The sequence below is a fragment of the Cladophialophora yegresii genome, assembly GCF_000585515.1.
Source record: "Cladophialophora yegresii CBS 114405 chromosome Unknown aczIN-supercont1.4, whole genome shotgun sequence".
Classification (NCBI taxonomy): Eukaryota; Fungi; Ascomycota; class Eurotiomycetes; order Chaetothyriales; family Herpotrichiellaceae; genus Cladophialophora; species Cladophialophora yegresii.
The window spans coordinates 2224050-2249710 of NW_006913048.1; the positions used below are offsets into that span (position 1 = coordinate 2224050).

Here is a 25661-nt window from a genome sequence, read left to right on the forward strand (position 1 = left end):
CCGATGTGCTCATCCCAGCACAACAGCCAATACCACTATCAACAGCACAACTGCCAGGATGACCAACAGGCAACAGGCCTTGTTACGGGCGGACTTCTGGTAACGGCTCGCGCTTCGCAATTCAACATCTGCGCCTCGAGTATCGGTCAGGGTGTTCTCAACGTTGACGTCGATCGCATCCAGCATGTCGCCTTGATCACGGACCAGGTGAGCGACATCTCGGAACAGCTCGTTCAGCTCGCCAACGGATTGTTCAATCTGCCGGATTTCTCCTTCGCGCTCGATGATCAGATTCTCCTGAAAGTCCACCTCACTTTGTTCTGCCAGACGAGGTTCTTCGAGCAATTGGCGTTGTTGTTGACCTTCTGCTGAAGGTGATTGCGCCGATTGAGATTCCTCTAGTGCAGCTTTTGATGCTCTCTCTCTTTCGATGGCCCTCCTCTGGACGACTTGAAACTCAGACAAGGCCGATGCGAACTCGCGTGATAGCTTTTGATTCGTGTACCGTTGTGCCGGCTGTTCTAGATTAGCATTCTGTGTGAATCCAAGAGCTGGTCGACTAACATTCAGGTCAGGCCATGCTTGCGCTCGCTTGACACCATCCCCGGCCTCTTTGAAACCCTCTCTTGTCTCCTCTAGCAGATCATGAATCCGCTCTCGGCCACGCTCGGTGTCCTTCTTCGAAAGCTGGTTCGACAGGCGAGAAATGTTGGATATCAGTTCGAATAGCTTGGTAGATAGCGACTCGGTGAATCTTTGGAACTCCGGGTCGTCTCTGTAATGAGGGTCATCCTGCCGCCGGGTGGTGGTAGGTTGCGATTCTAGTGACGAGAGTCTATCAAACGACATTGCGGTGCTGGTAGGAGTGCGGTTGTAAGTTAGAGCGTCGTAACCGTATACAGCGCAAGTCGGAGCCGCCCTCTAAGTGAGTGTGAGGCGTTACTGTTGCGATGAATGAAAGACGGAGGAGCCTGAAAGGCACCGAGTTGGATGCGGCACTTGCGGTTGCAGTTGGAGGCTGGAGGCTGGATCACGTGGACCGCGTCATGCGCAACGCAACTCAACTCAATGCGGCTTGTTGCGCCAGGCCCAATTTTTTGTTTACACCGTCCAGCGACTGATTCTCCCTGCGCTCCACCAACGCAGTTTCACGACTGACGCAGAAAGCAGTGCTCGCCGGCCGATGACTGCCATTCTGCTATGAGCAACTCTCCCCGTCTGGTCTTTTGTCCCTGTTATGCACCATGTCGACGCTCGCAGCTCCCTCGTCGAAAGCACCTCCTCGACCATACCGGCGATTCGTGACATCGGCGCTCCACAAACGATTCGTGCACGCAGCACTCCTCTCGCTGCTCGTTGCCCTCGGTAATGCCTTCTGGCTGGGCTCCAACCAGGATCTCTTCTGGTCATGGTTTCCTTTTGGCCCTGCGGGCATCAAAGCGCTCCTTTTCTTCCTCAGCAGCCTCCTCATCTTCACCCTGCAAATAGCGACCCTCAGGATCGGCACGCGCACAACCACTTCACCCTTGGCTACGTTTAGAGCAATTTTTCTCAGTGCAGCCACTCTGCAGACAGCAATTCTCTATCTCATGTCAGGATGGTGGTTTACTGAGGCCTATATCTGGTCAGCTCCAGACCTGGGCTGGATCACAAGAGGAGCCCACAACACCCCAGATATGCTGAACGAGAGACCCATATACTTCCGTCTCTACGCCATGTTGGTGTCAATTGGGTATGCAGGACTCCACCAGTACCATGGATGGTCTTCTCTCCGGATACCGATCTCGAAACTTCCTGTGACGCCCTCAGCAGACGCCAAAGCTCAGGACACCCACTCACTCCTGCCTGTCCAGACACGGATACAGCAAGAACTTATCTCTGCCCTGAAGAGGAGCGCGTCTGCGTCGGCAATCACCTTTTTGGTGGCCCCATTTATCAACGGTCTCTTTCTGCGAACCATTTTATGGCGGATACATCTCGCTATAGCAAAGCTATTCTACAACGTGTCGAGGGCGAATGCTCATCCCATCGGCTATCCTCCTCTCGGATTCCCCTACCTTTTTCGATGTTTTTTTGCGGGCTTCTTGCTTGCCCTAACTTGGGAATTGACCACCATTTTGTTGCTGGAGTATCTCTGCCAAGAGCCGACAAAGTCGGGGGTTCCCCTTTCTGCCGCTAGCAAAGATCCTAATGGAACACTCCTCACTGGCTTGAAAGCAAAGCGTGATGTCGTCCGGACCTTTGCTTTCTGGGAATTGGCTATCATTGCGCAAAGACATAAGGAACGGAGGAAGGCTATCTTCGAGGACATTGAACGCCCTACAGGACCGATTTGGGCGCAGATGCTGCAGGCCGGTTTGAACGTGTTGCAAGAGTTACAGCTGCGCATTACGGGTCCACCACCTGCAAAACCTGGTACTCCAGAAGTGGCCAAGCCGTTGCCGCGCCTGCTCCCGGAAATGCAGACCCAGTCCATCTTCGCACCAGATTCCAAGCCAAGCAGAGCAGAGAGGCTGGCAAGTCCCTTGAAGCAATTTGGTAGCACCAGGCAACCATGGCATCCACCTATTGACCAGACCGCCAAACAGGTGGAAACTAGATTGCTTGAGTATGCCAAACCCTCAAGTGCTGACTCGAAATCTCCAAATGGCTTGGTCGGGTCATGGACAACTGAGTTGAGGCGGAGTCGTCTCGGATGGTTCTTCACCTCGCCAAACACTGCCAAGATCAACGCAACCATCATGGGATCCCCCTATGGCAACGCGGCAGTTCTTGTCGATGTGATTGAAGCATTGACCAAGATGCAGGTGGCAAGTCTTACCGAGGATACTTATGGGAAGGCCACACCAACCGTGCCAGATACTGTTCGGACGTTCACCAAAACCTTGAATCTGATCGAAGACTATGTCGCCCAAAACAAGCAAGGTGTTACGGAGGGAATTGAAGAGGTTGAAATCATCGTCGAAAGACTCAGAGCCAGCCTAAAGGAGCTCCTGTCGGCTTTTCAAGTCTATCTGATCGACCAGGGTCTAGGAATCTCCGAGCTGAACCAAGCCAAGAAGGCAATCCAAGCACCTTCGACCATTCCTCAGAGCCAAGAGAAGCCCAAGTCAAAACCTAAACCTATCGAGTCGCGGAACGAGCGAAGGTTGTTTCAGAGCGACAAACAGCGAGAAGGCCCTCGGGACCAGGATGGGAGACGGAAGGATCAAGGTGCAGAACTGAATGGGCGAAAGGGAAGTCGTGAGATAGAAGACGTGGGCGAGCGAAACGGGAGTCATGAGCATGGGCGTCCTAGAATAGACGCGCCTCCTGCTTGGACTCTACCGAGGACCACGACAGGCGGGCCACTGTTTCAGAGGAGGGAAATGGAACAGGTCCGATAGAACCGAAGATTTCAGCAAAACATCAACACTTCAATTGGCGCTTAAGATCTTGGACGTCAAGCCTAAGAAATGAGCTCGCTTCCGCTCCAGCTCTTCACCACCGGCGGCTCCTTTCTTCCCACTTCCTGCTGACTGTCCCAAAAGACACCGTCCGCACCGGGCGGCCGACCCTGCCCATCCACATCATACGTGCCCGTGCCCGCCTGATCGTCTGCCACGGCAACCTCCTTAACCTCCCCCCAAACTTCCACCCTACCCTTCTCACAAGCCTCACAGATCTCGCTCATCCCATGCTCGACCAACCGCGCCTGCTCCCTCATGCCACGCCTCAACAGCCCCTGCACCAGCCGGCCCACTTCCTCATGCAACCCGTTCACTCGCTCAATGAGCCGCCCAACAGACGCGACGAGGTATTCTTCCTCGTACACACTGCCCTTTTTGCCACGCGCGCGCTTCCTCTCTTCCCGCCTCTTAGTCTTACTCGTCCTGCGCGACACATTGCTCGCGACAGTGCCGCCGAACTTGGACGCGTTGGACCCGTACCGCGTGAACAGCGACTGTCCGCCCAGGGTGCTCGCGTCCGTGGGCGCCAAGCTCACGTTGTCCGGGATGTCCACGCCGTTTGGTCCCCCGTCAGTGAAGGAAGCATCGCCGCCATAGAACGCCAGGGGATCGTCTTCCTTTTTCTTCCGCAGGTCCAATATCCTAGGGATCTGCGCCGACAACTGGGCCCGACAGTCCGCCTGCAGTTCCAGGATCTCGCCCACCTTGTCCGTCAGCCCGGTGTCGATGACGCGCGGGATTTCCGTGGCGAGGGCGTGCAGCGATAACACCCGGAGAGCGTCGGCGAAGTACGAGCCCCGGCAGAGCAGGCGCGCCGCTTCCGTCGGGTTGGCGAGGTAGTCGACATGGATCGCCGCCGCGGCGCGGTAATCCCTGTTCTCATCAGCCATGGTTGTTGCGAGGGACTGCGCCAAAGTGCGGAGTTGGGGTTCTTCCACGCCCGCGAGGGCTGCGCAGGTCAGGCTTTCGCGCCACTTGTGCGCGCGGGCGTACAGCGGGAACGCTGCCGTGAAGTCACCTAGGGATTCGTACAGCGTGGCTGCGTGGTTGGGCTGCGACTTCTGCGTGCACAGATACTCTGCGTACAGGCGCGTGATGGCGGCTAGATGCCCTGCCGTGCCCGCGTCGTATTTGTAGAGATCCAATGCGCGGGTGTAGAGCCCGTGTTTGACCACGTAGGCCTTGACCTCGTCGTGCTCGCCCAGCGCGTGCAGCGAGATTAATGCCTTTTCGTACTTCTTCAGGTGGTTGTCGATCGTGTATTGGCGGCGCAAGGGCGCGAGGGCCTGCAGCGATTGCAAAAACGGCATGTACTCGCGGGGATCGCGCGCCGTGTCGTTCTGCGCGACCAGCAGGGTGAGTTCGAGGTCGTAGGTGCCAAGCGCGTGATCGAACAGCACGTTCGGGTTCGGCGTAAGGAAGAAGAGGTGCGAGATGGCCGTGTCGGCCTCTTCTTTTCCTTCCCCTTCCGGCGTGCGCACGAGGCGAGAGATCAGCGATAGCGCGGAAGGCAGGTCGGGCGGGCGTTTGCATACATGTGCGGTTATGATGGTTTGGATGGACGACGATGTGGGTCGGGCCGCCAGGGCCGAGAGGAACGCATCCGCAATTCTGTTCACTTTGCTGCCTGGCGCGGGTTGGTGTGGGCGAGCGTCCTGAGATTGAGGTTGAGCGGTGCCGGTAGCGCTGGCTGTGGTAGTGGCAGGCAGGGTCGTGTCCCGATACAGCGTCTTGGTTACGTCCTCGTCTTTGAGCTTGGAGAGGAATTCGTCGACACGGCCAGGCTTCTTGACTTGGTCGATGAAGTTCGGCACGTTGGAGAGGAACGTCTCGGGGTCGTAGTCGTGCAGGATGTTCATGTCCACTTGGTGAGTTTGGCACGCCAGGAACGCGGCGCGATAGTCTTGCTGCTTGAGATGTTGGCGGATGCCCGAGAGGACAAGCATTCGGGGGTATATGGTTTCGAGGTTGCCACGCGGCATCTGGAGAATGACGGCGTAGACAGACGGTATGATTGTGACGATCTTGCCGCCTCGCTCGATGTTCCGGCACCGTTCATCCACCTCGGGCGTGTCGAGCGGGACTTGCATCGTGGATGGGTCATTTGTTAGGTGTACGAATTTCAGGAGGTGTGACGACGTGGTGAAGACCAGATGCGCGGAAGTTAGGACATAGGAGGTGACTTCACGAGTGAGGAGGGTGTCGTCGATGTAGAGACCGCCCTTGGGTTCCAGGGAGACTTTGTGGTATTTTGGGATGAGTTCGTTCGTTTCGCCGTTCAGGTGGGTCGCGTCCGCATCGCAGAGAGAGAAAATGGAGCTGTTAGGTCGACTGCCCCTCAAGACTGTGGGTTGGACAACCCGGGCTTCAGCATTGTCGGAGAGCATGACTGTCGTTAACTCGTCTTGTTGGGTCACGAAGACGGCCTGCTCAAAAATGTCCACGATCAGGTTCTCGGCAACGCTGGGGACACGAACTTGTTCCCAGGCTGGGATACCTGTCTCCGACGGCCATCTTAACTTGTAGCAGGACGCCGTGGTCGTGCGCTGCATGGGTGAGAGGATGAAGATTTCGTCGTCCTTGAGAGCGATCTGCGAATAGTGGGGAGTCACCCACTGGCCTGTGTCGGTGCTGACCGTCGGTAACGGAACGCCTCGAGACTCGACTGTAGCTGTGAATTTCACGTCGCCTTTGACGGTCGCGCGAGTTTTCCATTTGCATAACTCGACTGTTGTCGTGGCCAGCACGGCGATTTTCAGGCCTTCTTGACTGACCGCACAGTCAACGATGTTGTGAGCGAATGCCGCCTCACAGAATGCCATTGGTGGTGGGACCCCAGCTTGCTTGAAAGGAGTGAGCTTCAGCGTCCTACCGTCAACAACAGCTACGATACCGAGATCATATGGAACAACCGTGCTCCCTCTAGACACCGTGGACAGAAACGTCAAGTCAAATAGGCGTTTCGTGTAGCCACATGCCATCCTCAACAGTGTCTCCGGGTGCCATCTCAAGGGGTTCGTTCCGGATGCGGAACCAAATGGGAGCTCTTGTTTGAGATAGTAATGGTAGTTACCCGTAGTCCAAAGCTGTGTTCTGTCCTTGAACGAGACGGCCAGGACGGATGAGTCGGGATTCCAGGCAAGGGAAATGCTAGATGCCCACGAGTCCATCTCTTCTTTCGTTAGCCGGAGATCGAATTGGCCGTGCCGCAGACCATTCCTTTCGAAGAAGATGACCTCAACTTTCGTGTCAGACCGCTTGACGCTCGCGATGAGTTGGCCTGAGGGTTTCCAACTCAGGCCAAACTCCATGCCATCGACGGGTTCGCTAGCATTATCGAGTACAGCCTCCCGCGTAAACACTCTGATGACTCGCCGATGATCCGAAATCATGCTGTTGACAGCAATGTACTGCCCGTCGCCTCGCCAACTGACCGACACATCACCGTGCTCGTAAGGACTAGGTTCCCCTTGATCAACCTTCTCTGGTACGGTGGGATCACGCATGGCTTTGGCCCGTCGTCCCTGGAATTGGGTTTCCTTCTGGCCCCAGCCGACTGAGACATGTCTGGAGACTTTCAGATCGTCGGGTGAGAGAGTGGCTTCGTTCAGCGGCTCGAAGGTCCTGCTCATCAACACGAGCGTGTCAGCTCGAGTCACAATGGCCAATATTTCTTCGTCAGGGGCCCAGGCGGCCGCACAGATGCCAGCGTCAACGGAACCAACGATCTCAATCTTCTCCTGGTCCGGCAGTGGATCTTCGCGAACGACCACCACATCCCCGCCTGCCAGGACGAGACAAGATGTCGCTGTGTCTGAGAAGTGCTGAAGTAGGAGGATTTCATCGCATGCCAGCTCGGGGAGCGGGCTGGGAGAGTCCCAAGACGTGATAGTCGCGAATTCCTCATCGATCGACGAGTGTCCAATTCTTCGTCTGAGCTCGATGACCGGGTTTGTGGGCGTTGGACCAAATGCACAGATGATTGTGTCATTCGTTGTGTCCCATGCTGTTGCTGTTAGTGGCAGGCTGTGGGGAAGTTGGCTCTCCCGATAAGATGTTATCTTGAGGTTTCGCATTCTCAGTGATAGCGTGTCTCCGTCATCTACATCTAAGAGTTATGAAGGAACGGTCATATTCGAGTTGACAGTGAAAATCCTGGTGGAGCCAGAAATTTACGACGACGAGATTCGGCCATTCTGATTGGTCAGCCTCCTACGCATTCGATCTGGCAAGCCTCGACGAAGCAAATGAAGAGGAGCGCGGGAAGAGCAAAACATCAGGACAGAGAGACTGCTGGACGGCTGTTTGATATTGATCTCATTTTTGTTGGCTCTGTACAATTTCCGGCTGCCGGATTGCCATTCCTCCAACCGGACGCGATGCGCTCCTGCACCTCCTCTAGTGATTCCTCGGGAGAATTTATGCCTTGTAGGTGTGCCAGACTGTGGATCCGTGAGCCATTGTATCTTGTAGATGTGATGTAGGCCATTCTTACCGGCGATTCCGAATGGGATGAAGAACCCGGTACCTGTCCATCTTTTAGTTCTTGCACACGGCCCAATCTCGTAGACTTCTCCCTACCCATGAAGAGCCAGTATCTCAGCCAGAAGAACCTCGTCTTGGGATTGAATGGCAAGTTGGTGTAGGGACCCTCAGGGTAGTGGTAGGGGCTGAAAGCGTCCATTCGGCGTGTGGTGGAGGTGAAGCCGCGACGAGCCATGAGTCTGGTTGCCATTCTGGCGCGGAGGAGGGCTTGAGCGTTCATCTGCAGACTGCATTAGGGTGGTCTACATGACACATAGCTTCGGCTCACCTTGATATCCCGCTTGGCTCGGTGTCGTGTCAAGGGTCCTGGTGGTGAAGAGCTCAAGTACTCGGTACTCAGGTGATTGCAATGCGGACTGAAGCTCAACATATGCACTATTGCTAAAGCGGCTAGTACGTCGCTTTACCTTCCGTGATACAACGGGCTGTTGGTCTTTTTTCCTGTCGACACCAGCGGCAACATCTTCAAGACCAAACAAAACAAACATACTGTTCTTTCAGGATGGACGAGCTGTTTGACGTCTTTGACGATAACGGTCAGGCGCCGCCCGCCAACAGACCTACCAGAACCGACAGAAAGCGCCTGAAGCGCCAAGCGAACGGCGAAGTCAAGGATGAGGCCAATGGTGAAGATGCACACGCTTCGTCCACCGATGGACCTTCTCCAAGCCCCGCAGACGGTGATCAAGAAATGACAGATGGCCACGAGCCGGATGCGAAACGGATGCGCACGGAAGAGGAGCCAGAGCCCGTGATAACAGATACTTTCGAGACCGAACAATCGAGAGAGGTTGCGGCATCTGCCGGTCTCCTTGGAGCTAAAGAGGAAGAGAAGGTGATTTTGTCGCACCAAGTCCGTCATCAGGTCGCACTTCCTCCAGATTACGACTATGTCCCTATCTCCGAACACAAGCCTCCGGCAGAGCCAGCGCGAACCTGGAAATTCGAGCTCGATCCCTTCCAGCAAGTGTCGATCGCCTCGATCGAACGGAATGAGAGTGTCTTGGTCTCCGCCCATACCAGCGCGGGAAAGACGGTGGTGGCCGAATATGCGATTGCGCAATGCCTGAAGAACAATCAGCGAGTCATCTACACCAGTCCCATCAAAGCGTTGAGCAACCAGAAATACAGAGAGTTTCAGGCTGATTTTGGCGACGTTGGTCTGATGACTGGCGATGTTACGATCAATCCTACAGCAACCTGTTTGGTCATGACCACCGAAATCTTGCGATCAATGCTTTACCGTGGCTCCGAGATTATGCGAGAAGTGGGCTGGGTCATCTTTGACGAAATTCACTACCTGCGAGACAAAGTTCGAGGTGTTGTCTGGGAAGAGACCATCATCCTGCTACCTGACAAAGTGCGCTATGTATTCTTGTCGGCTACTATCCCGAACGCCATGCAGTTTGCCGAGTGGATCACCAAGACACATAACCAACCCTGTCACGTAGTCTATACCGACTTTAGACCGACTCCCCTGCAGCACTACTTCTTCCCTGCCGGAGCCGACGGCATTCATCTGGTTGTGGATGAGAAGGGTGTGTTCCGCGAAGAGAACTTTCAGAAAGCCATGAGTACTATTGCCGACAAACAAGGCGACGACCCTGCTAATGCCATGGCCCGTCGCAAGGGGAGGGGCAAGGACAAGCGAACGAATAAAGGTGGCACGAAGGGGCCGTCCGATATTTACAAGATCGTCCGCATGATTATGACCAAAAACTACAACCCAGTCATCGTCTTCAGTTTTAGCAAGAGAGACTGCGAAGCATATGCGATTCAGATGAGCAGTATGTCCTTTAACGAGGATTCGGAGAAGGCCATGGTATCCAAGGTTTTCGACAGCGCTTTGGAGATGCTTTCACCTGAAGACAAGAATCTGCCCCAGATCCAACATCTATTACCACTCTTGAGACGGGGTATTGGCATCCACCATTCTGGATTGTTGCCGATCCTGAAGGAGACCATTGAAATCCTGTTTCAAGAAGGGTTGATCAAGGTCTTGTTCGCTACCGAGACGTTCTCAATTGGGCTGAACATGCCGGCCAAGACTGTCGTCTTCACCAGCGTGCGCAAGTTTGACGGTATCTCTCAGCGATGGATCACTGGAGGCGAGTTCATTCAGATGTCCGGCCGTGCTGGGCGTCGCGGGTTGGACGAGCGAGGAATCGTCATCATGATGATCAATGAACAGATGGAACCTCAGATTGCCAAAGACATTGTCCGGGGTCAACAAGACAACTTGGATTCTGCCTTCTACCTTGGCTACAACATGATCTTGAATTTGCTTCGAGTTGAAGGCATCTCTCCCGAATTTATGTTGGAGAGGTGCTTCCATCAGTTCCAGAACACTGCCAGCGTTTCTGGCCTCGAAAAAGAGTTGCAGCAGCTGGAAGCAGAGAAGTCAGCAATGGTCATTTCAGACGAGAGCAATATTCGTGCCTACTATGAGCTCCGTAAGCAACTCGACGTCTATGCGGAAGACATGCGAATGGTCATCGTCCATCCCAACTACTGCCTGCCCTTCATGCAGCCTGGGCGTCTTGTCGAGATCAAGGACGGTGGACATGACTTCGGCTGGGGGGCGGTTCTCAACTTCAGCAGGAGAAGCCAAGGGAGATCAACGGAAAAGCTGGCACCTCAGGAGGAATGGGTGCTTGATGTTGCCTTGCAAGTGGCTGATGGCCCCACTCCTGCAACCAAGACTCATCAATCCCTCCCACCGGGCATTCGTCCTCCTCAACCTGGCGAGAAGTCCAAGGTCGAAGTCGTACCTGTCCTGCTCCAATGCGTCCACAAGATTTCCCACGTCCGCATCTATCCTCCTTCCGATATGACAGTGTCTGAAGAGAAGAGGAAGGTGCAGCAGGCATTGCAGGAAGTTGCAAGGCGCTTTCCCGATGGCTTGGCTGTACTGGATCCCATCGAGAACATGAAGATCACGGACAACTCGTTCCGCGAACTCCTTCGCAAGATCGAAATCATGGAGTCCAGACTGGTTGCTAATCCTTTGCATCATTCTCCTCGCCTGGAGGGATTGTACAATCAGTATGCCGACAAGATGGTTCTCACGACCAAGATCCGTAACCTCAAGAAGCAAATCCAGGATGCCCACGCCATAACGCAGTTGGAGGAGCTGAAGTGCCGCAAGCGCGTGCTTCGGCGGCTCCAGTTCATCAATGAGGACGAGGTGGTGCAGCTCAAAGCTCGTGTCGCTTGTGAGATCAGCACGGGCGATGAGTTGATGCTTAGTGAGCTCTTGTTCAACCGCTTCTTCAATGACCTGACACCCGAGCAAACCGCTGCCGTCATGAGTTGTTTCGTGTTTGAAGAAAAGGTCAACGAGAATCCGGTATTACCTGAGGATATGGCGAGATGCCTGCGTGAGATCCAGAAGCAAGCCAGGAACATTGCCAAAGTCTCAATTGAGTCGAAGTTGACCATGAACGAGGAAGAGTATGTGCAGGGGTTCAAGTGGCATCTCATGCCAGTCATTTATGCCTGGGCGAATGGGAAATCGTTCGGAGACATCTGGTGAGTGCGTGGCGGAATTGATCACCACAAGTACTGACACCGTAGTAGCAAAATGACCGATGTCTATGAAGGAAGCTTGATTCGCACATTCCGTCGACTTGAGGAAGCGCTCCGTCAAATGGCCGAAGCTTCGAAAGTCATGGGAAGCGAAGAACTGGAGAAGAAGTTCGAGGAGGCATTGAACAAGGTAAGACGAGATATCGTGGCAGCTCAGTCACTGTATCTCTAGGCTTGACTCGCAGTGCCGCTTTACGGTGAGACCTTGTCATCGTTCAGCATATCATGGGAAGTTGAGAGTTTGCATGATACCCATGGCTTTGTTCGAGGTTGGACATGTACAGACCCGTTGGGGCGTGATGATGTCGGGATAAGTATGATGTTACTTTAGCCCATCATCCGCCCTGGGGTTCACGCTGTGCACGGAGGTCCTTCCCTATGTTGATTATGATAATGATCACGCATCATTGACTCATGGTGACGGGAAAAGTGCTACTTAGCTTAGTTCGCTCCAATTCATCCCTTTGTGCCTGGCAGCGGCGGAAAGCTGCCTGATATTATCTCAGGGACCTGGTCCTGATATAACATTGTGTTCCATTGCGATCTGTGCCACTCGTGTTTTCGCAGCCGGTTTTATTGCTAACAAAATGCCTGGCGCTCTGCACTGTCTCTCCGTCCCCAGTCCCCTCAGAACCTCCAAGGCGGCACTTCGTACAAGGTACATCCTGTAGTGATTGGTCTCCGCTCACCTGCTCCCCAGATTCGGATTTGGTTGCTTTCTGGCCATGCTCTTCGGACAGTCCCGGACTCTACTTTAGCCATTTCCCCTGCCCTTTCAATGTTACTGCGCATCAATACCGCCTACAAATCATCCAGTCCATGGTGAAGAGGAGCTTCTGCAATCACCTTACCATGGTTCAAAGGCGGCGTACTGAGTTATTTGAAATCAGTATGGGGTCAGTACTTTTATCATCGAAGGTTCAGAATGCTCGATTGAGACACATCTACTGGTGTGCGTCAGATATGTGAACTCTAGAAGAATCAAGATCGACTACTCCGCATTGCATGGCGACATGATGCGTAGAGCAGAGTGACAGTCTCTCTACGCAGCTAGGGCCACGTTTGGCACTGCCTTCGACGTTGGTTACGAGCATGCAACAGAGTCGCGGGAATGAACCCAGTGGGTTTGTTCGTGCGTGGTAACACGGAAAGTTGCAGGATATGAAACTGAGCCGAATCCTGTGCAGATTGGCTGTGGTCGCTATCTTTGTGTCCGGGCCGTTCGCTCAATGATGACTGCCGGCCTTTGTTCGTTTGCATTGGTGGTCACCGTGGCCGAACTGTTGTTGCAAGAAACCTGGATGCACGGATACGGGCCAGGCAATCCATAGACTTCCAGTGGACATGCACCAGACTCGACGGTGGGCGTGCAGAGACGTGGCAGCATTGGGCAGCGATTTGCGCCTTGCCCTGAAGCGCAGTCAGCAGTCAATGGCCAGTGGCTCGCGACGCCCTGAGACCCTTTGGTTCGGGGAGCTGCCAGCGAATAGCAGTGCTTAAGGCTGGACCCTAGGCGCAGCTAGTCTTAAGCCTGGATCATTGGCACTCACCTGCACTTGACCCGCACAAGGCCAGATGCCAAAGTCGAACCTCCACTCACACTTCACAACTTCACTTCACTCTATTCTATCACATCACATCCGCATCCCGAGCTGCTGCCTTTCACCGCTGCTGCTCCTCTGCCTGCTCGACATTCCCACAACACTCCTGCGGCCTTTGTTCATCGACAATTCCATTGTCTTCAGCGGCGGGGATCTTGGGAAAGTTGAGCAAACGACGAAGCAGTGTCGCCCCTCAATCAGTGGATTTCAAACAACAACACGGCCTGATATCATCGGGCCTCCCTAGCCACGATGAACTCCCTGGCCATGCCGCCCGTTCCCCCTCATTCCCTCGAACACTCCCGCCTCTCCCCAAACAGATCAAGTGAGTTATTGGTGCAATATGGATCTCCTGGCCGTCCGCTAACCCTGGCACCAGTGGCTTCCTCTGGCCCTTCAAGAAAACGGAAAGCCTCGCCTTCTCCTGATCGAGATGATGAAATGTCCACATCCCCCTCCATCTCCAACGCTCGACTGCCTACGGCTCTGACCCCCACGTCAAGGAAGAGAGCACGCCCCAATCTCGTGGTCGGCCGACCACTGACAGTCGAAAGACTACTCGAGACACTGGATAAGGATTCCATGACATCAGTATTGAAGACTCTATGCGATAGACATCCGAGCTTGCGAGAGGAGATTGTCCAAGTCAGTCCTCGACCCAGCATTCAAAGCACACTGCAGATCCTGCGGCAATATTACAACCGGTTGATGAACGCATTTCCCCTCGAGCGGAATCTCCGCTCCGATTACTGCTACGATCGTGTGCGCCCGCAATGGAACGAGCTGCTCGATGCTCTCACCGACTTTACACCTCATTTCCTGCCACCCAATGAACAACAGTCATCGACGTCGCTGGAGTATTTGAACGCAGTCACACAAGTCATACACGATCTACCAGAATGGGACAATCCGCAGCATAACATTGCGAAGCAAAATGCGTACGAGGAAATTTCCAAGGCATGGGCTAGCGTTATCAAGGAAGCTGGTAAACGGGGTGGAGGCTATCAATTGCAGTTTAATGGCTGGGAAGAGAAACTGCGGGCCCATAACGAGAAGAGTGGTGATCGGCTGAGAGAGGCATATGATGAGTTGATGCAGGCTCTAGGCTGGCTGCGGCACAGTAATCAGCCGTCACAACAGCAGAGTATTCGACAGCAACTGTTTTCAAACACATACGGAATGGAGCAACCTACCATGCGCACAGGAAACTGGTGAGCAGGCATTGAAACGAGAGCCACATTCCGCGGCAGATCAAACGGGCACAGACAGGATACACGTGTGCTTGCGTTGGCATCTCGCAACGACATCAGTGCATATCACGCCATGAACGAATTTCTTTTGTAACGGGTCAACCAGCTGAAGGGGAGCACACACCTGGGACTAACGACTTGAGACGGCCATCACATATTTCTGTTGCATTACCATATCACTTTCCTATGTCCGGGCGGGCGCTTTATGGGTTTAGTCGAGAGATTGCATCCACGGTCGACCTGGTTGGCATTGCAAGGGTATCTGGCTACGGCTGGCTCTGGAGAAGCACAGAGAAAGACCTCTCCTGCTCCGGCTCTGAAGGGATACAGGTCTACCTTGCCCGTGTTGGGAAGGGCGGCTTCAGTCACCCAGACTCTCCATCAATTTACTTTTTGGTCGGGTTTCCAATGGTGATACCTGCCTGTTCTTACTCGAATACTACACGGGTAGGCATGGGCACTGGATGGGAGGCAGCGTGTTCGACATTGATACCCGTCTGCGAGGGGTAGCGCGACGCAGATAGTGTACCTAGTGACGAGACAGAGGTGATTGTCTCGAGAGTCAGATACATAGAATATCTCGTTACTGGTGCTTCGCTTCCAAGTTCTCGACAGTGAGTCGTGATGACATGGTATTGTACAATGAGAGAGGTTGTCTCCCTTCTGCTGCCGGAGTATATATACAGACACTTCTCTTTACACCACTTCCCTTGTTCTGATGACACCCCTCGTCACCGCCACCCCACAACCTTCTCGGCCCTCATCCTCCACCCCTCCACCGTGTTCAACTTGGGCCTCACATCGAGATAGAAATTCAAATTATTATTACTACTCCTCCCCTCCGACGCCTGCGCCTTCCCCTGATAAAAGTCAATCACATACTCGACCCTGCGGCCATCACACCGCTCCACCGTCCAATCATGCCTGTCAAACGGCGCCGTGTACCCGCACAACCCCAAGATCCGGGCTTTGGGACTCTGCGGCCCAGCGCCCAACCCTTGAAATTTCAGCAATTTGGGACCCGCGCACGATTTGGTCCGCGTGGCCTCCGTGGCCGGCACCTCCCATTCCTTGATGAGTGTCCACGCGCGCTCGTTGACCGCGTTGTGGATCGGGATGATGCTGCTTATACTCGAGGCGAGGGTTTCCGGGGACGAGGTCGATAGAGTTTGCTTGCGCATCACCGCGTGGAAGAATTGCGATTCGGACGGGTAGATCCAGTTGCCGGACGGGTGAGGGCCTGTTTCGGTCTCGGAGTTTGCGGGCGTGGTGAAGGTCCCCGTTGTTGTGGCTCGTGGGATGGAGGAGACGACGCGGTCGTGAGAGAGGGGGCGGGAGGGGCTGTATGCTGACGCGGACTGGGAGGCGGCAGTGGGGTATTGGTCGATTCGGTCGGAGGAGCATTCGACTGATGCGCTGGTCGTGGTGATATCGCGGAGGGAAGGGGAAGGCGATGGTGCCGGTGGTGGCGACGGTGGTGAGGTTCGGGCTGGGAGGTCAGGCTGGCCTGGTATTTGTCCTGGCGAGGGCGATGACGATGGCGATCTCTTTGCCTGTTGCTGTTGCACTTTCTGGGCTTGCTGGAGCCATATTGCTCGCGTACTGGGGTCGATTGGGCAGGCGGAAGCTGCGGCTGGGTCTGTGCTTGTGCTTGTACCTGTACTTGTACTGGGGTGCGCGGGGATGGGATGCGGCGGGATGAGGGCGGCAGTTTGTTGTGATTGTGAGTGTGAGAGTGATTGTGGAAGTTGAGGAGGTTCCGGTGTAGGGTCTGCTTTCCACCAGCCCATGTTGTGACTTATTGCCGGAGCTGTGGTGGGTTTACGAAATATCTACTCCGTAGAGGGAGAGAAACGTTGTCGACGCCACAATTATTTTGGGAGATGTAGCGAGCATGATAGACAGGACAGATGCGGGGACGCCAGCACAATGTCGAGGCCCACATCAGACCTCCACCACTTTGTTCTCAGTTGCGGTGAAGTGAAATCAAATCTCGCTCCGTCCGAGTACCAGAGCCAACAATGTCTGGTTCGTCGCCCGTGTACCGGGCCAGCACAACTGCGCCTGTCAACATCGCTGTCATCAAGTAGGTACGCCATTGTCTGTTCCACAATCTGTGGGCACAGGCTAACGAGCAGTCCAGGTACTGGGGTAAACGTGACACAACGCTGAATCTTCCCACGAATTCGTCGCTCTCCGTGACACTATCTCAGAAGTCGTTACGGACACATACAACCGCTTCATGCTCCGATTCCTACTCCGGTGCCGACTCGCTCATCCTCAATGGAGAAAAGGAGGATATCCAATCCTCCAAGAGAACCCAGGCATGCCTGAAACACCTCCGATCGCTACGAGAGCAGCTGGAATCCCGTGATGGTTCTCTGCCGAAGCTCTCGAAAATGACCCTACGGCTGGTCTCTGCGAACAACTTCCCTACGGCCGCGGGCCTGGCTTCGTCGGCTGCTGGTTTCGCTGCGCTGGTCAGAGCCATCGCCGATCTTTACGAGTTACCGCAGTCTCCCCAGGACCTGTCACTGATCGCAAGGCAAGGCTCCGGTTCAGCGTGCAGGAGTCTTATGGGTGGATACGTGGCTTGGCGTGCAGGCACGAAAGAGGATGGCAGTGACAGCTTGGCCCAAGAGGTGGCCCCCGTCTCACACTGGCCGGAGATGAGAGCTCTGATCCTGGTCGTCAGCGCCGAAAAGAAAGGCGTGCCGTCCACAGCGGGCATGCAAACCACCGTCGAGACGTCCACGCTCGCACCCGCCCGGTTCAAAGACATTGTTCCAAAGAGGATGCAAGAGATCGAAAAGGCCATCCATGAGCGCGATTTTGAGACTTTCGCCCGCATCACGATGCAGGACTCGAATTCCTTCCATGCCATCTGCCTGGACTCGTGGCCACCCATTCACTACCTAAACGACGTCTCTCGCGCAGCCATGAACGCAGTCGAGACAGCAAACCGCAAAGCAGGCAAATTGATTGCAGCCTACACATTCGACGCCGGGCCTAACGCAGTCATCTACTACCTGGAAGAACACACTCATCAAGTGGCAGGTGTATTCAAGAACATCCTACCTAGGGTCTCGGGCTGGGAAGGGCAATTCGGCGAGACAATTCGACCGAACGAGTTTGGGAGTTTGGAGCAGAAGACACTGATGACGTTAAAGAGTGGTGTGAGTCGTGTGATTTGTACCGCCGTGGGCGGAGGGCCAGAGAAAGTGGAGCACCATCTGGTGGATGAGAGCGGGAATGCAGTTAGGGAGTGATATCTGGGGGATGTTTCCTAGACACGACCGACAAGAACAGACAGTAAAGGACGAATTTCGACCGAAGGAACTTGTGCAGAATCTCGTCGCGTGATATCTTCATCACGTTCGTATCTCGTATGCTGATGCTGACGATAGGCGCGGTCGAGTCCACTTTAGTCTCTGACTCCGAAACGTATCTCGTACACTGTCAGTGGTCTCTACGATCGACAGGGAGCAGGAAGGGCCTGCATATTTGGTATGAGAGGTTTGCCTTGTGGACCTCGGTTTCCTGTCATCTGGTTGTGGGCCGTTGGTTGCCCTTGCAACTCGATGCCGATACTCGTTCCCCCACAAACACGGTATACCTGCTATGGCCGTAGCTGTGGGACCTAACTCATCCATGTGCGCGTACTCGTACGGAGTACGGGGGGTGCGGGGTTGACCACAGCGAACTCACGGCACATGTGAAAGGCTCGTATCATGGGCAGAGAAAATGCGGTATGTTTTTGTGGTGACTTCGACGAATTTGGAGCCACTTCCCGACCCTTGAGTCAGAGTTGCAGTGTCCCACGACTCTTGTCTGCTTCCCAGCCGAGGTACAAGAGGATCCTCCGCCTTCGACCGGACAGGTTTCAGGCCGACTGGGCACTGGGCACTGGGCTCTGAGCCCTGGCCCGGATCTGACGTTTCATCGAGTACGAGCTACAGTACGAGTCGATAAAAGCTCAGGTTTTGGTGGCGCCGCGGAGTGCCACCCAGATCTGCTATAGCTGCTTACCCGGTAACTTTCCTAGGCGAATCCTTGACCTGCCCTGGCACGCCTGGTTATCTCGGCGTGCGAAAGGGATACTCATATTCCTTCTCGACGACTTTTTCTTCACCGTCTCCCTTCGTCCTCGAAACCATCTCCGATATCAGCGGCATACACACATATACTGATCAAGATGATCGCCGCCAACAACAGCTTCGACGTCATCATTATCGGCGCGGGGATTTCTGGCATCAACTCTGCCTTCCGCCTCCAGGAAGGCATACCTGACTACTCATATGCCATTCTCGAAGGGCGCGGGGAAATCGGTGGCACTTGGAGTCTGTTCAAATATCCCGGTATCAGGTCCGACTCGGATCTTCACACTTTCGGTTTCCCCTGGGATCCGTGGAAGGAAGATCGTTCCATCGCCGACGCCGCGTCGATTCTGCGTTATGTGCAGGGCACCGCCGCGAAACACGGGATCGACAGCCACGTCAAGTACCATCACAAGGTCGAAAGCATGAATTGGTCAACCGAGAATCAACATTGGGAACTCGATGTCACCGTGAATGGCGTGGAGAAGAGGAAATTCTACTCGCGCTTTATCCTGCTCGGGACCGGCTATTATGACTATACGCAAGGCCTGAACACGCAAATCCCTGGCATTGACAAGTTCCGAGGAACCGTGGTGCACCCGCAGTTCTGGCCAGAAGAACTTGACTATACGGACAAGAAAGTCGTCATCATTGGCAGTGGCGCCACCGCTGTGACTCTCCTCCCCGCCATGGCCGATAAAGCCAAGCATATCACCATGCTGCAACGATCACCGGGCTACTTCCTGACTGTGCCCCTCACGGAACCCATCGACGGCATGATCAAGCGAATCTTCCCCGAGAAGTGGGCATATCAACTTATCCGGCTCAGATTCCTCCTTGTGGGCTTTTTATTTTTCCAGTTCTGTCGTCTGTTCCCCAAGAAGGGTATCTCGATCCTCCGCCAAGAAACAGAGAAGCAGTTGCCTGAGCATATCCCGTTCGAGCCGCATTTCGTCCCCAAGTATAACCCTTGGGAACAAAGAATGTGCATCACTCCTGGTAAACTTGATTGCCTGAGCCTGAGGATGAATTTCAGCTGACTGTGCTCTTGCAGGTGGGGACTTCTTTGCAGCTCTGCGCAAAGGCAATTCTGACGTCGTAACGGACACGATTCAAGACATCTCCGGCAACCAAATCACGCTCTCTTCAGGGAAGACGATCGACGCAGATATCATCATCACAGCCACCGGTCTGAAGATCCAATTCGGCGGTGGTGCGACCGTCACGGTCGATGGCGAACCCTACGGAATGAACCAAAAGTACATCTGGCGGGGCGCTTTACTCCAGGACCTACCCAACTTTACATTCATCTTTGGCTACACAAATGCCAGTTGGACACTTGGTGCCGACGCCACCGCGCAATTGTGGGTTCGCCTGCTCAAACAGATGAAAGCCAAGGGTATGAGCAGCATGGTCCCACGTTTGAATGAGAAGGAAGGTGTGATGGAGGTGCCGCTGTTGAATCTGAATAGCTCTTACATCAAGGCTGCTCAGGAGGCGAATACACTACCAAAGGGTGGTGATCGAGGCCCATGGTTGCCGCGGAGCACTTACCTGAAGGATATTTGGCATGCAAAGTTTGGAGACATCAGCACCGGGTTGCAGTTCAATCGCATCTCGACATGAGCAGGTTTGTGTGCGATCTAGGATGATCGCATTGTTGATTCCCTCAAGACCAGAGTCATGGTGCACATATGATGTCTCTCGGTTTATAGGGGTCTCCACTCTGGTGGCTGCGAGGATAGATCTTGGACATGAATATTTTGAAGGACGTTGCCGCTCAATTTCCACTCAGGTACGGAGTACGGGTACGTACCTACCAATGATGCACAAGTACTCCGTACAGCGGCAAAAGCGATGCCTCGTAAGAAAGTTTTTCCGCTTCCGGATCCACCGCTGCCGCCGATGCGGTCTCGACCTGTAATTTTTCCAAGCTGCCTGCCAAATTTATCTTCTGACCGCCCATGTCCTTGCCACTGTTCCTTTCATGTCAGCCTCATCCTGTCCTCTTCTAAATTTCTCTTCGCTCGCTCCTTTCACACTCGCGCCCGATCCAATTTCAGGAATCCCCGTGCACTTGCGACACCATCCGTCAGGCCGACAACTTCCTGTGCTCACCTTTCTATCCTTTCCTTTCCAAATCGTGCTTGATATTCACCGTCAAAATGGGTGGCGGCAACGGAGCCAAAGCTGCGCAGAAACGTGAGCGAGCCGCGAAGGATGCGAAGAAGGACCCCCAAAGTCAATTGAAATCGGTACGTGTTCAACTGCCTTTTCCACTCCTCTCTATCAAGACTTTCTTTCCTATTTCCCTTGGCCCGTGTAGTGGATTCTCCACTGGGCCTGCTGAAAAGATATGGCGCTTGACTTCTAGTCGTTCTGCTGAGTAGAGGGTGACGAGACGTGGTTCGTCCATTCCTCGCACAGACCGTCAAACCGGCGCTGTCGCGTTCGTCCTTTTGTGGCTATGTCTTATTCCTAGAGGGCCTGTGTGGTGGCGTTAGGCTCGCGCTTTATGGTCTTCCAATCCTGGAGGGCGGTGAACTTGGGCATCTCACAATCACGCCACGACCACAGGGCCAGGCTCCCCTCTTGTTTCGGCTTTTGGTTTTCCTGTCCTCCGAAGAACCAGTACCGTTTTCGTTGTCAATCGGATCGCTCGCTGACACTGCTTTCTCTTGTCTAGAATGCAAAGGCACAAAGTATCAAGTGCAAGGTTTGCTTCGCCACCTTCCAGAGCACCTCGGCGCGGAAGGGTCTCGAAGATCACGCATCCAACAAACACAGCAAGAAGTACGAGGAATGCTTCGCCTGAGTCGTTTCTTCTTCCTCCACCAGGGAAGATCTTTGCCGAACACTTACGAGGGTCGCCTTCGTGCATTGGCGCGAGGGTGGGAGTTACTGCCGATGTACCGTCACGGGACGAGCGCTGGGCTGGGCGACTCGCGAGAGTTGAGATCGAAACATGAGTTACTTTACGCTGCATTTCTAGCGAGGAGTTGCTGGGAGTCTGAAGCACCTAATCTTCGGCTGTGGACGAGGTTGCAGACCTAGTCTTATAGAGGGTGCAATCGAAGCGACACCTATTCTTTGGCCTATTACCTGTTCTCTCCTTGCTTTCCATCCTCTGGGCCCATCTTTCCCTCTATTGCGGCCTTGTGCCTCTATCCCTCTGGTCAGGATTTGAAAAGTGGTGCCAACAGTCTGGCTAAGATTGGGTTCGGGTTGTCAGGCTCATAGTCGCCGGCTGCCACCGGTCATCGCAAGCCTCTCGGTCCGTTACCTGTAGGACTTTTTGGCTTCATTTCGGGCATGAATTGTGCAGGAGGAAACTGCCTACAGAGGAACACTGCGAAGGGCCGGAAGGGCCGGAAGGGCCGGAAGGGGCATACTTATCACGTGATCTAAGCTCGGTGCACGTGACCAGACTCAAATACCCACCGGACAGCGTGACCTAAGTACTTGACCTGCCACCTGGCAATGCATCTATCGAATTGCTCCGGCCATCAACTCATCTCTCTGGTCTACCGCCATGGTCCCTGCGGCGGCGACGAGTGCGAAAAGTCGTCGCACTGCAGTCGGCAGTATCTGGGGCCTCACCGCTTGACCGTGCCAGTAGAAGGCAGCAAAGGCTCCTGTAGGCAACGGCGGCCCTGTTTCTCATTGTTCAATTCCATGCGAGCAGGCTGAACAACAGCTGTCTCTCTCTCAGCCGTATCATGCACACTGAGGTGCAGCCGTACCAAATTCACGTTGCAGATAAGATACTACCATCAACAGTTAGATATCGATGTACCCTTGACGCTGTTGAAGTCAGTCAACCACGACATGAACAATGAGGGACCATCTGCTGGCCTCGTGCCCTGCGACGCTCGGGTCGTTTCCATCAGAGATCCTTCAGCACATTTTCTACTTCACGACCGCCACGACATTCTTTCAACTGATCCAAGTCAACCATAAGTTCTTCGAAGTAGCATCCGAAAGTAGAGAACTCATCCTGCACCACTTGAGGTATGTGCCAGGCAGAAAGCTCGGATTAGACGACCAGTCGGTTTCGACCAGCGACCTCTATCTCATTTTTCGCCAGCGGGCTACTGCGAATCTTTATGGCGCCAACTTCACAGCCGAATGTCGCAATCTGGAACCCTCGTCCAGGAGTCATGTCATCTTCGACCCACGAGCTTCATGCTTCACAACGGATGGCGATAGCTGTGTAATTTTCAAGAACAGTCTACGAATCAAACTCAATTTGCATAGTAATCCCCTATATGGCCCCACTATCGATTCTCCCTACGCTGACGGCCGCGCGAAGATCATCCAAGCCGTGCAGAAAACCTACTATGTCTCAGTCTTGTATGCTTGGGAACCGCCCGAGAAGGATCCAGCTGAAAGCATGTACCATCTTGAGCCAAACATCCCAAGTAAGCAATTCGCCGACCCTCACGGAGGAGCATGTGATCATCGGGACGGCCTCCGTTATAGAGCCACGCGTGGCGCCGCGAAGACTCCTCCCCTGCCAACTCCCCGGGTCCGCTACCATCTCCTTCATTACGACCTGTACCGAAGCGATAAGCCACTCTTCTTTCACATCCCGACCCACAAGTCATTGAACGGCCTTCATCTTGTGCCTGTGCACCTTGCAGTCCACAACCGTTTGCAATGTGCAATTCTGTGGGACCTGCCTGATACGATTTGCCCAACAAGTAATGCTACGGTTTGTCTCTACCGGGGTGAGCACCTTCCCCTTAATGAGCTTAGCAACTACGATGTATGGGTCATCTATCCGTTCGATCACCCCGCTCCAAATCGTCGGCCAGGGATAAAAGTTGGAGACAGGGAGATCACCTGCGATGATTCAGACTCCGACGATGGTGCGCAAGACAGCAGCGACACTAAACAATACACTTACACGCAGAATCATCAACCAAGCAATGACGGCGGGCGTACCCGTGACACTGATGTGGACCTGCGCTTCCTCCACCATCCCCTGAAGCCACGCTCGATCTCATTCTTCAAGGATGGTCGCCTTTTGTCGCTCTACGCCCCTGGCTCAACCACACCATTTACAACGCTAGTGGCAAACGATCCAGTTCGGGCTCGCCTTCTTCCTTTCTGGGCAACGCCTTGGGGCCCCAGCATAGGTGGCACACAGTTGCCTCGGAGCCTCTGTCGTCGGGTAAGCAAGATGAATCATACATGGATACACGGACAGCATTTCACCCTATCTACATCGTTCTTTTTCAAGCACCATCAAGGTGTGCAACCCGGTCCTAGGTTGCACGACCTGGACGGATTCAATCTCAGTGCTGAATCCGATTGTGTTACAAACATGCTTTGCTTGGGCCTTGCGCGGATCCATCCTTCTAATATGCCGGCTTGCCAAGGAAACAATACTGCCACGGGTCCAAAAGTGCTCACCATAGTACAAGTTCGCCTGCGCAAGAATGTAGACGACTGCTTACATATTGACTACAAAGACGACTTACCTCTAGGCTTGCCTCGTCCACCTAGGGAGCCACGAAGCCGCAGAACTGTCACCGATCCAAATGCAGCACAGGATATGGACATTAGTGTCACCTCAGTGCCAGACTTCATGGCAGATGATGGAGCCGGTGAAAATGAGACTGTCGAACGTTCGGAACACGAGGTAGAAATCCATTCTGACTCTGACTTTGATATAGACCACGGCGCTGCAGAGGGCACAGATGTCCGCGTTGTGGCGCGCCTCTGGGGATGGAATGCGCAAGCCACGTCAATGACGGGGTCAGAGACTGTCAAGGTGTCGCCTATGGGCGAAAGAATCGCAATTGCGCAATGGGACAAGGTGCTCATTTATGCATTGAACCCAGAAGCGCTTTGCGAGGAAGTCTGGGATGACCGAAATGGCAGCGATGACATGGACTGGGACAACGGAAGCCATGCGAGCGGCAACGACGAACCTGGCCATGAAGTTGACGTTGTAGAGGATGAAGAGGGCAGTATGGCCAGCATATTTGAGAACGTCGAAGCGGATGAAGACGTGGGGGCAGAAGGCGAAGTAGGCGAAATGGGTAATGCGAGTGAAGTTCCCGCTGAGCCAACCTCATTCCCCCCTACACATCCCTCACCTCTACCAGCACCAGCCTCCATCACTTCCGACAGATCTACTTCAACGGACAATTTGAGACACTATTACCCTCACGTACAGGACGAGAACCTCGGCGGGTCAATGGCCCTTCTTCGGCCCGTAGTGCTGAAAATGGACGCCGGAGCTGTTGTGCGTAAGATGTGCTGGGGGATGGGACGCTGGAGGCAAGTCAATGAGGACCGGGGCGGAAGCAATGATGAGGAAGATGAAGTTGAGGAGCCTGAGCCAGGGGAGTATGAAGATAATCCGACCGACGAAGTAGCGGGCCAAGCGAAGGAGAAGGACAGGCAGGCGGGTGGGATGGAGAATACGAGCAGCGAAATTCCGCATCCGCCAGCCTTACAGACCGCGGTTGGTGAGGGCAGAGAAGCCAGTATTCGATCGTCAGAGAACGTGGCGACGGGCAATTCACAGGAGCAGCCTCGAGCATCGTCGCCAGTGACGGCCGGCCTACAAGTTAAGATGTCCGCAAGCGGATCCGACATGAATCTCAACGAACAGACACCACGCAGCCCTGCTGAAGAAATGGCATCGGCGCCCTCCTCAGCCATGAAACCCACAGGACAAACCCAGCACATCCACCGTCCGTCAGAACGTGACGTTGACGTTGACCTCGACACGCCGAATTTGACCAAGACCACCTTGGTCACCGATCGAGACATGGGACGACAAACCACTCCAAAGGGCGAAGCTACACCAGAGGAGTCGACCCTGGCGACAATCCCATCCCTGAGTCTGACCGCGGGATCCCCAACCCCCGGCTCAAAGCCGCAAACGCAGCAACAACACTGCAAGCGCCAACGCGGCCGTAACCGCAAGCCACGCTACAGGAGCGCCGAGAACGAGCTCGTCGTCATGACCGATAGGGGCATCCAGATCTGGGATCTCAGTGGGTGGGGACGAGGCGGTCGGGTCCGCGACGAGCTGATTTCCAGGGACATTTTGCAGTGATGAGCGGATAGAGTACGGTGCGGAGTACGGAGTACGTTGAGTGCAGTCTTTGC

General features: G+C 54.3%; 11 protein-coding genes across 11 annotated transcripts; 7 read left to right on the forward strand and 4 right to left on the reverse strand.

The window, feature by feature from the left end:
- Window positions 1-9: 9 nt before the first annotated feature.
- Window positions 10-849, reverse strand: A1O7_06136 (syntaxin 7; the record flags this gene model as incomplete). The annotated part of the gene is made up of 2 exons (XM_007760140.1): window positions 10-516; window positions 565-849. The coding sequence occupies 2 exons, from the start codon at window positions 847-849 to the stop codon at window positions 10-12; spliced, it is 792 nt and encodes a 263-aa protein (XP_007758330.1).
- A 395-nt stretch (window positions 850-1244) lies between these two features.
- Window positions 1245-3386, forward strand: A1O7_06137 (uncharacterized protein; the record flags this gene model as incomplete). The annotated part of the gene is made up of 1 exon (XM_007760141.1): window positions 1245-3386. One exon carries the CDS (start codon window positions 1245-1247, stop codon window positions 3384-3386), a length of 2142 nt encoding a protein of 713 aa, XP_007758331.1.
- A 62-nt stretch (window positions 3387-3448) lies between these two features.
- On the reverse strand, window positions 3449-7525 carry A1O7_06138 (uncharacterized protein; the record flags this gene model as incomplete). Its single annotated transcript, XM_007760142.1, has 1 exon — window positions 3449-7525. The coding sequence occupies one exon, from the start codon at window positions 7523-7525 to the stop codon at window positions 3449-3451; it is 4077 nt and encodes a 1358-aa protein (XP_007758332.1).
- A 506-nt stretch (window positions 7526-8031) lies between these two features.
- On the reverse strand, window positions 8032-8199 carry A1O7_06139 (cytochrome c oxidase subunit VIIc; the record flags this gene model as incomplete). Its single annotated transcript, XM_007760143.1, has 1 exon — window positions 8032-8199. A coding segment is annotated over one exon (168 nt), but the record flags the coding sequence as incomplete, so codon positions are not given.
- Window positions 8200-8496: 297 nt separating this feature from the next.
- Window positions 8497-11754, forward strand: A1O7_06140 (uncharacterized protein; the record flags this gene model as incomplete). Its single annotated transcript, XM_007760144.1, has 2 exons — window positions 8497-11525; window positions 11574-11754. 2 exons carry the CDS (start codon window positions 8497-8499, stop codon window positions 11752-11754), a joined length of 3210 nt encoding a protein of 1069 aa, XP_007758334.1.
- Window positions 11755-13435: 1681 nt separating this feature from the next.
- Window positions 13436-14398, forward strand: A1O7_06141 (uncharacterized protein; the record flags this gene model as incomplete). The annotated part of the gene is made up of 2 exons (XM_007760145.1): window positions 13436-13508; window positions 13563-14398. 2 exons carry the CDS (start codon window positions 13436-13438, stop codon window positions 14396-14398), a joined length of 909 nt encoding a protein of 302 aa, XP_007758335.1.
- Window positions 14399-15164: 766 nt separating this feature from the next.
- A1O7_06142 (cytochrome c heme-lyase) lies at window positions 15165-16223 on the reverse strand (the record flags this gene model as incomplete). Its single annotated transcript, XM_007760146.1, has 1 exon — window positions 15165-16223. The coding sequence occupies one exon, from the start codon at window positions 16221-16223 to the stop codon at window positions 15165-15167; it is 1059 nt and encodes a 352-aa protein (XP_007758336.1).
- A 231-nt stretch (window positions 16224-16454) lies between these two features.
- Window positions 16455-17702, forward strand: A1O7_06143 (diphosphomevalonate decarboxylase; the record flags this gene model as incomplete). Its single annotated transcript, XM_007760147.1, has 2 exons — window positions 16455-16519; window positions 16577-17702. 2 exons carry the CDS (start codon window positions 16455-16457, stop codon window positions 17700-17702), a joined length of 1191 nt encoding a protein of 396 aa, XP_007758337.1.
- Window positions 17703-18628: 926 nt separating this feature from the next.
- On the forward strand, window positions 18629-20156 carry A1O7_06144 (uncharacterized protein; the record flags this gene model as incomplete). The annotated part of the gene is made up of 2 exons (XM_007760148.1): window positions 18629-19529; window positions 19585-20156. The coding sequence occupies 2 exons, from the start codon at window positions 18629-18631 to the stop codon at window positions 20154-20156; spliced, it is 1473 nt and encodes a 490-aa protein (XP_007758338.1).
- Window positions 20157-20695: 539 nt separating this feature from the next.
- On the forward strand, window positions 20696-21345 carry A1O7_06145 (uncharacterized protein; the record flags this gene model as incomplete). Its single annotated transcript, XM_007760149.1, has 2 exons — window positions 20696-20785; window positions 21217-21345. The coding sequence occupies 2 exons, from the start codon at window positions 20696-20698 to the stop codon at window positions 21343-21345; spliced, it is 219 nt and encodes a 72-aa protein (XP_007758339.1).
- A 2745-nt stretch (window positions 21346-24090) lies between these two features.
- Window positions 24091-25608, forward strand: A1O7_06146 (uncharacterized protein; the record flags this gene model as incomplete). Its single annotated transcript, XM_007760150.1, has 1 exon — window positions 24091-25608. One exon carries the CDS (start codon window positions 24091-24093, stop codon window positions 25606-25608), a length of 1518 nt encoding a protein of 505 aa, XP_007758340.1.
- Between the last annotated feature and the right edge of the window lie 53 nt (window positions 25609-25661).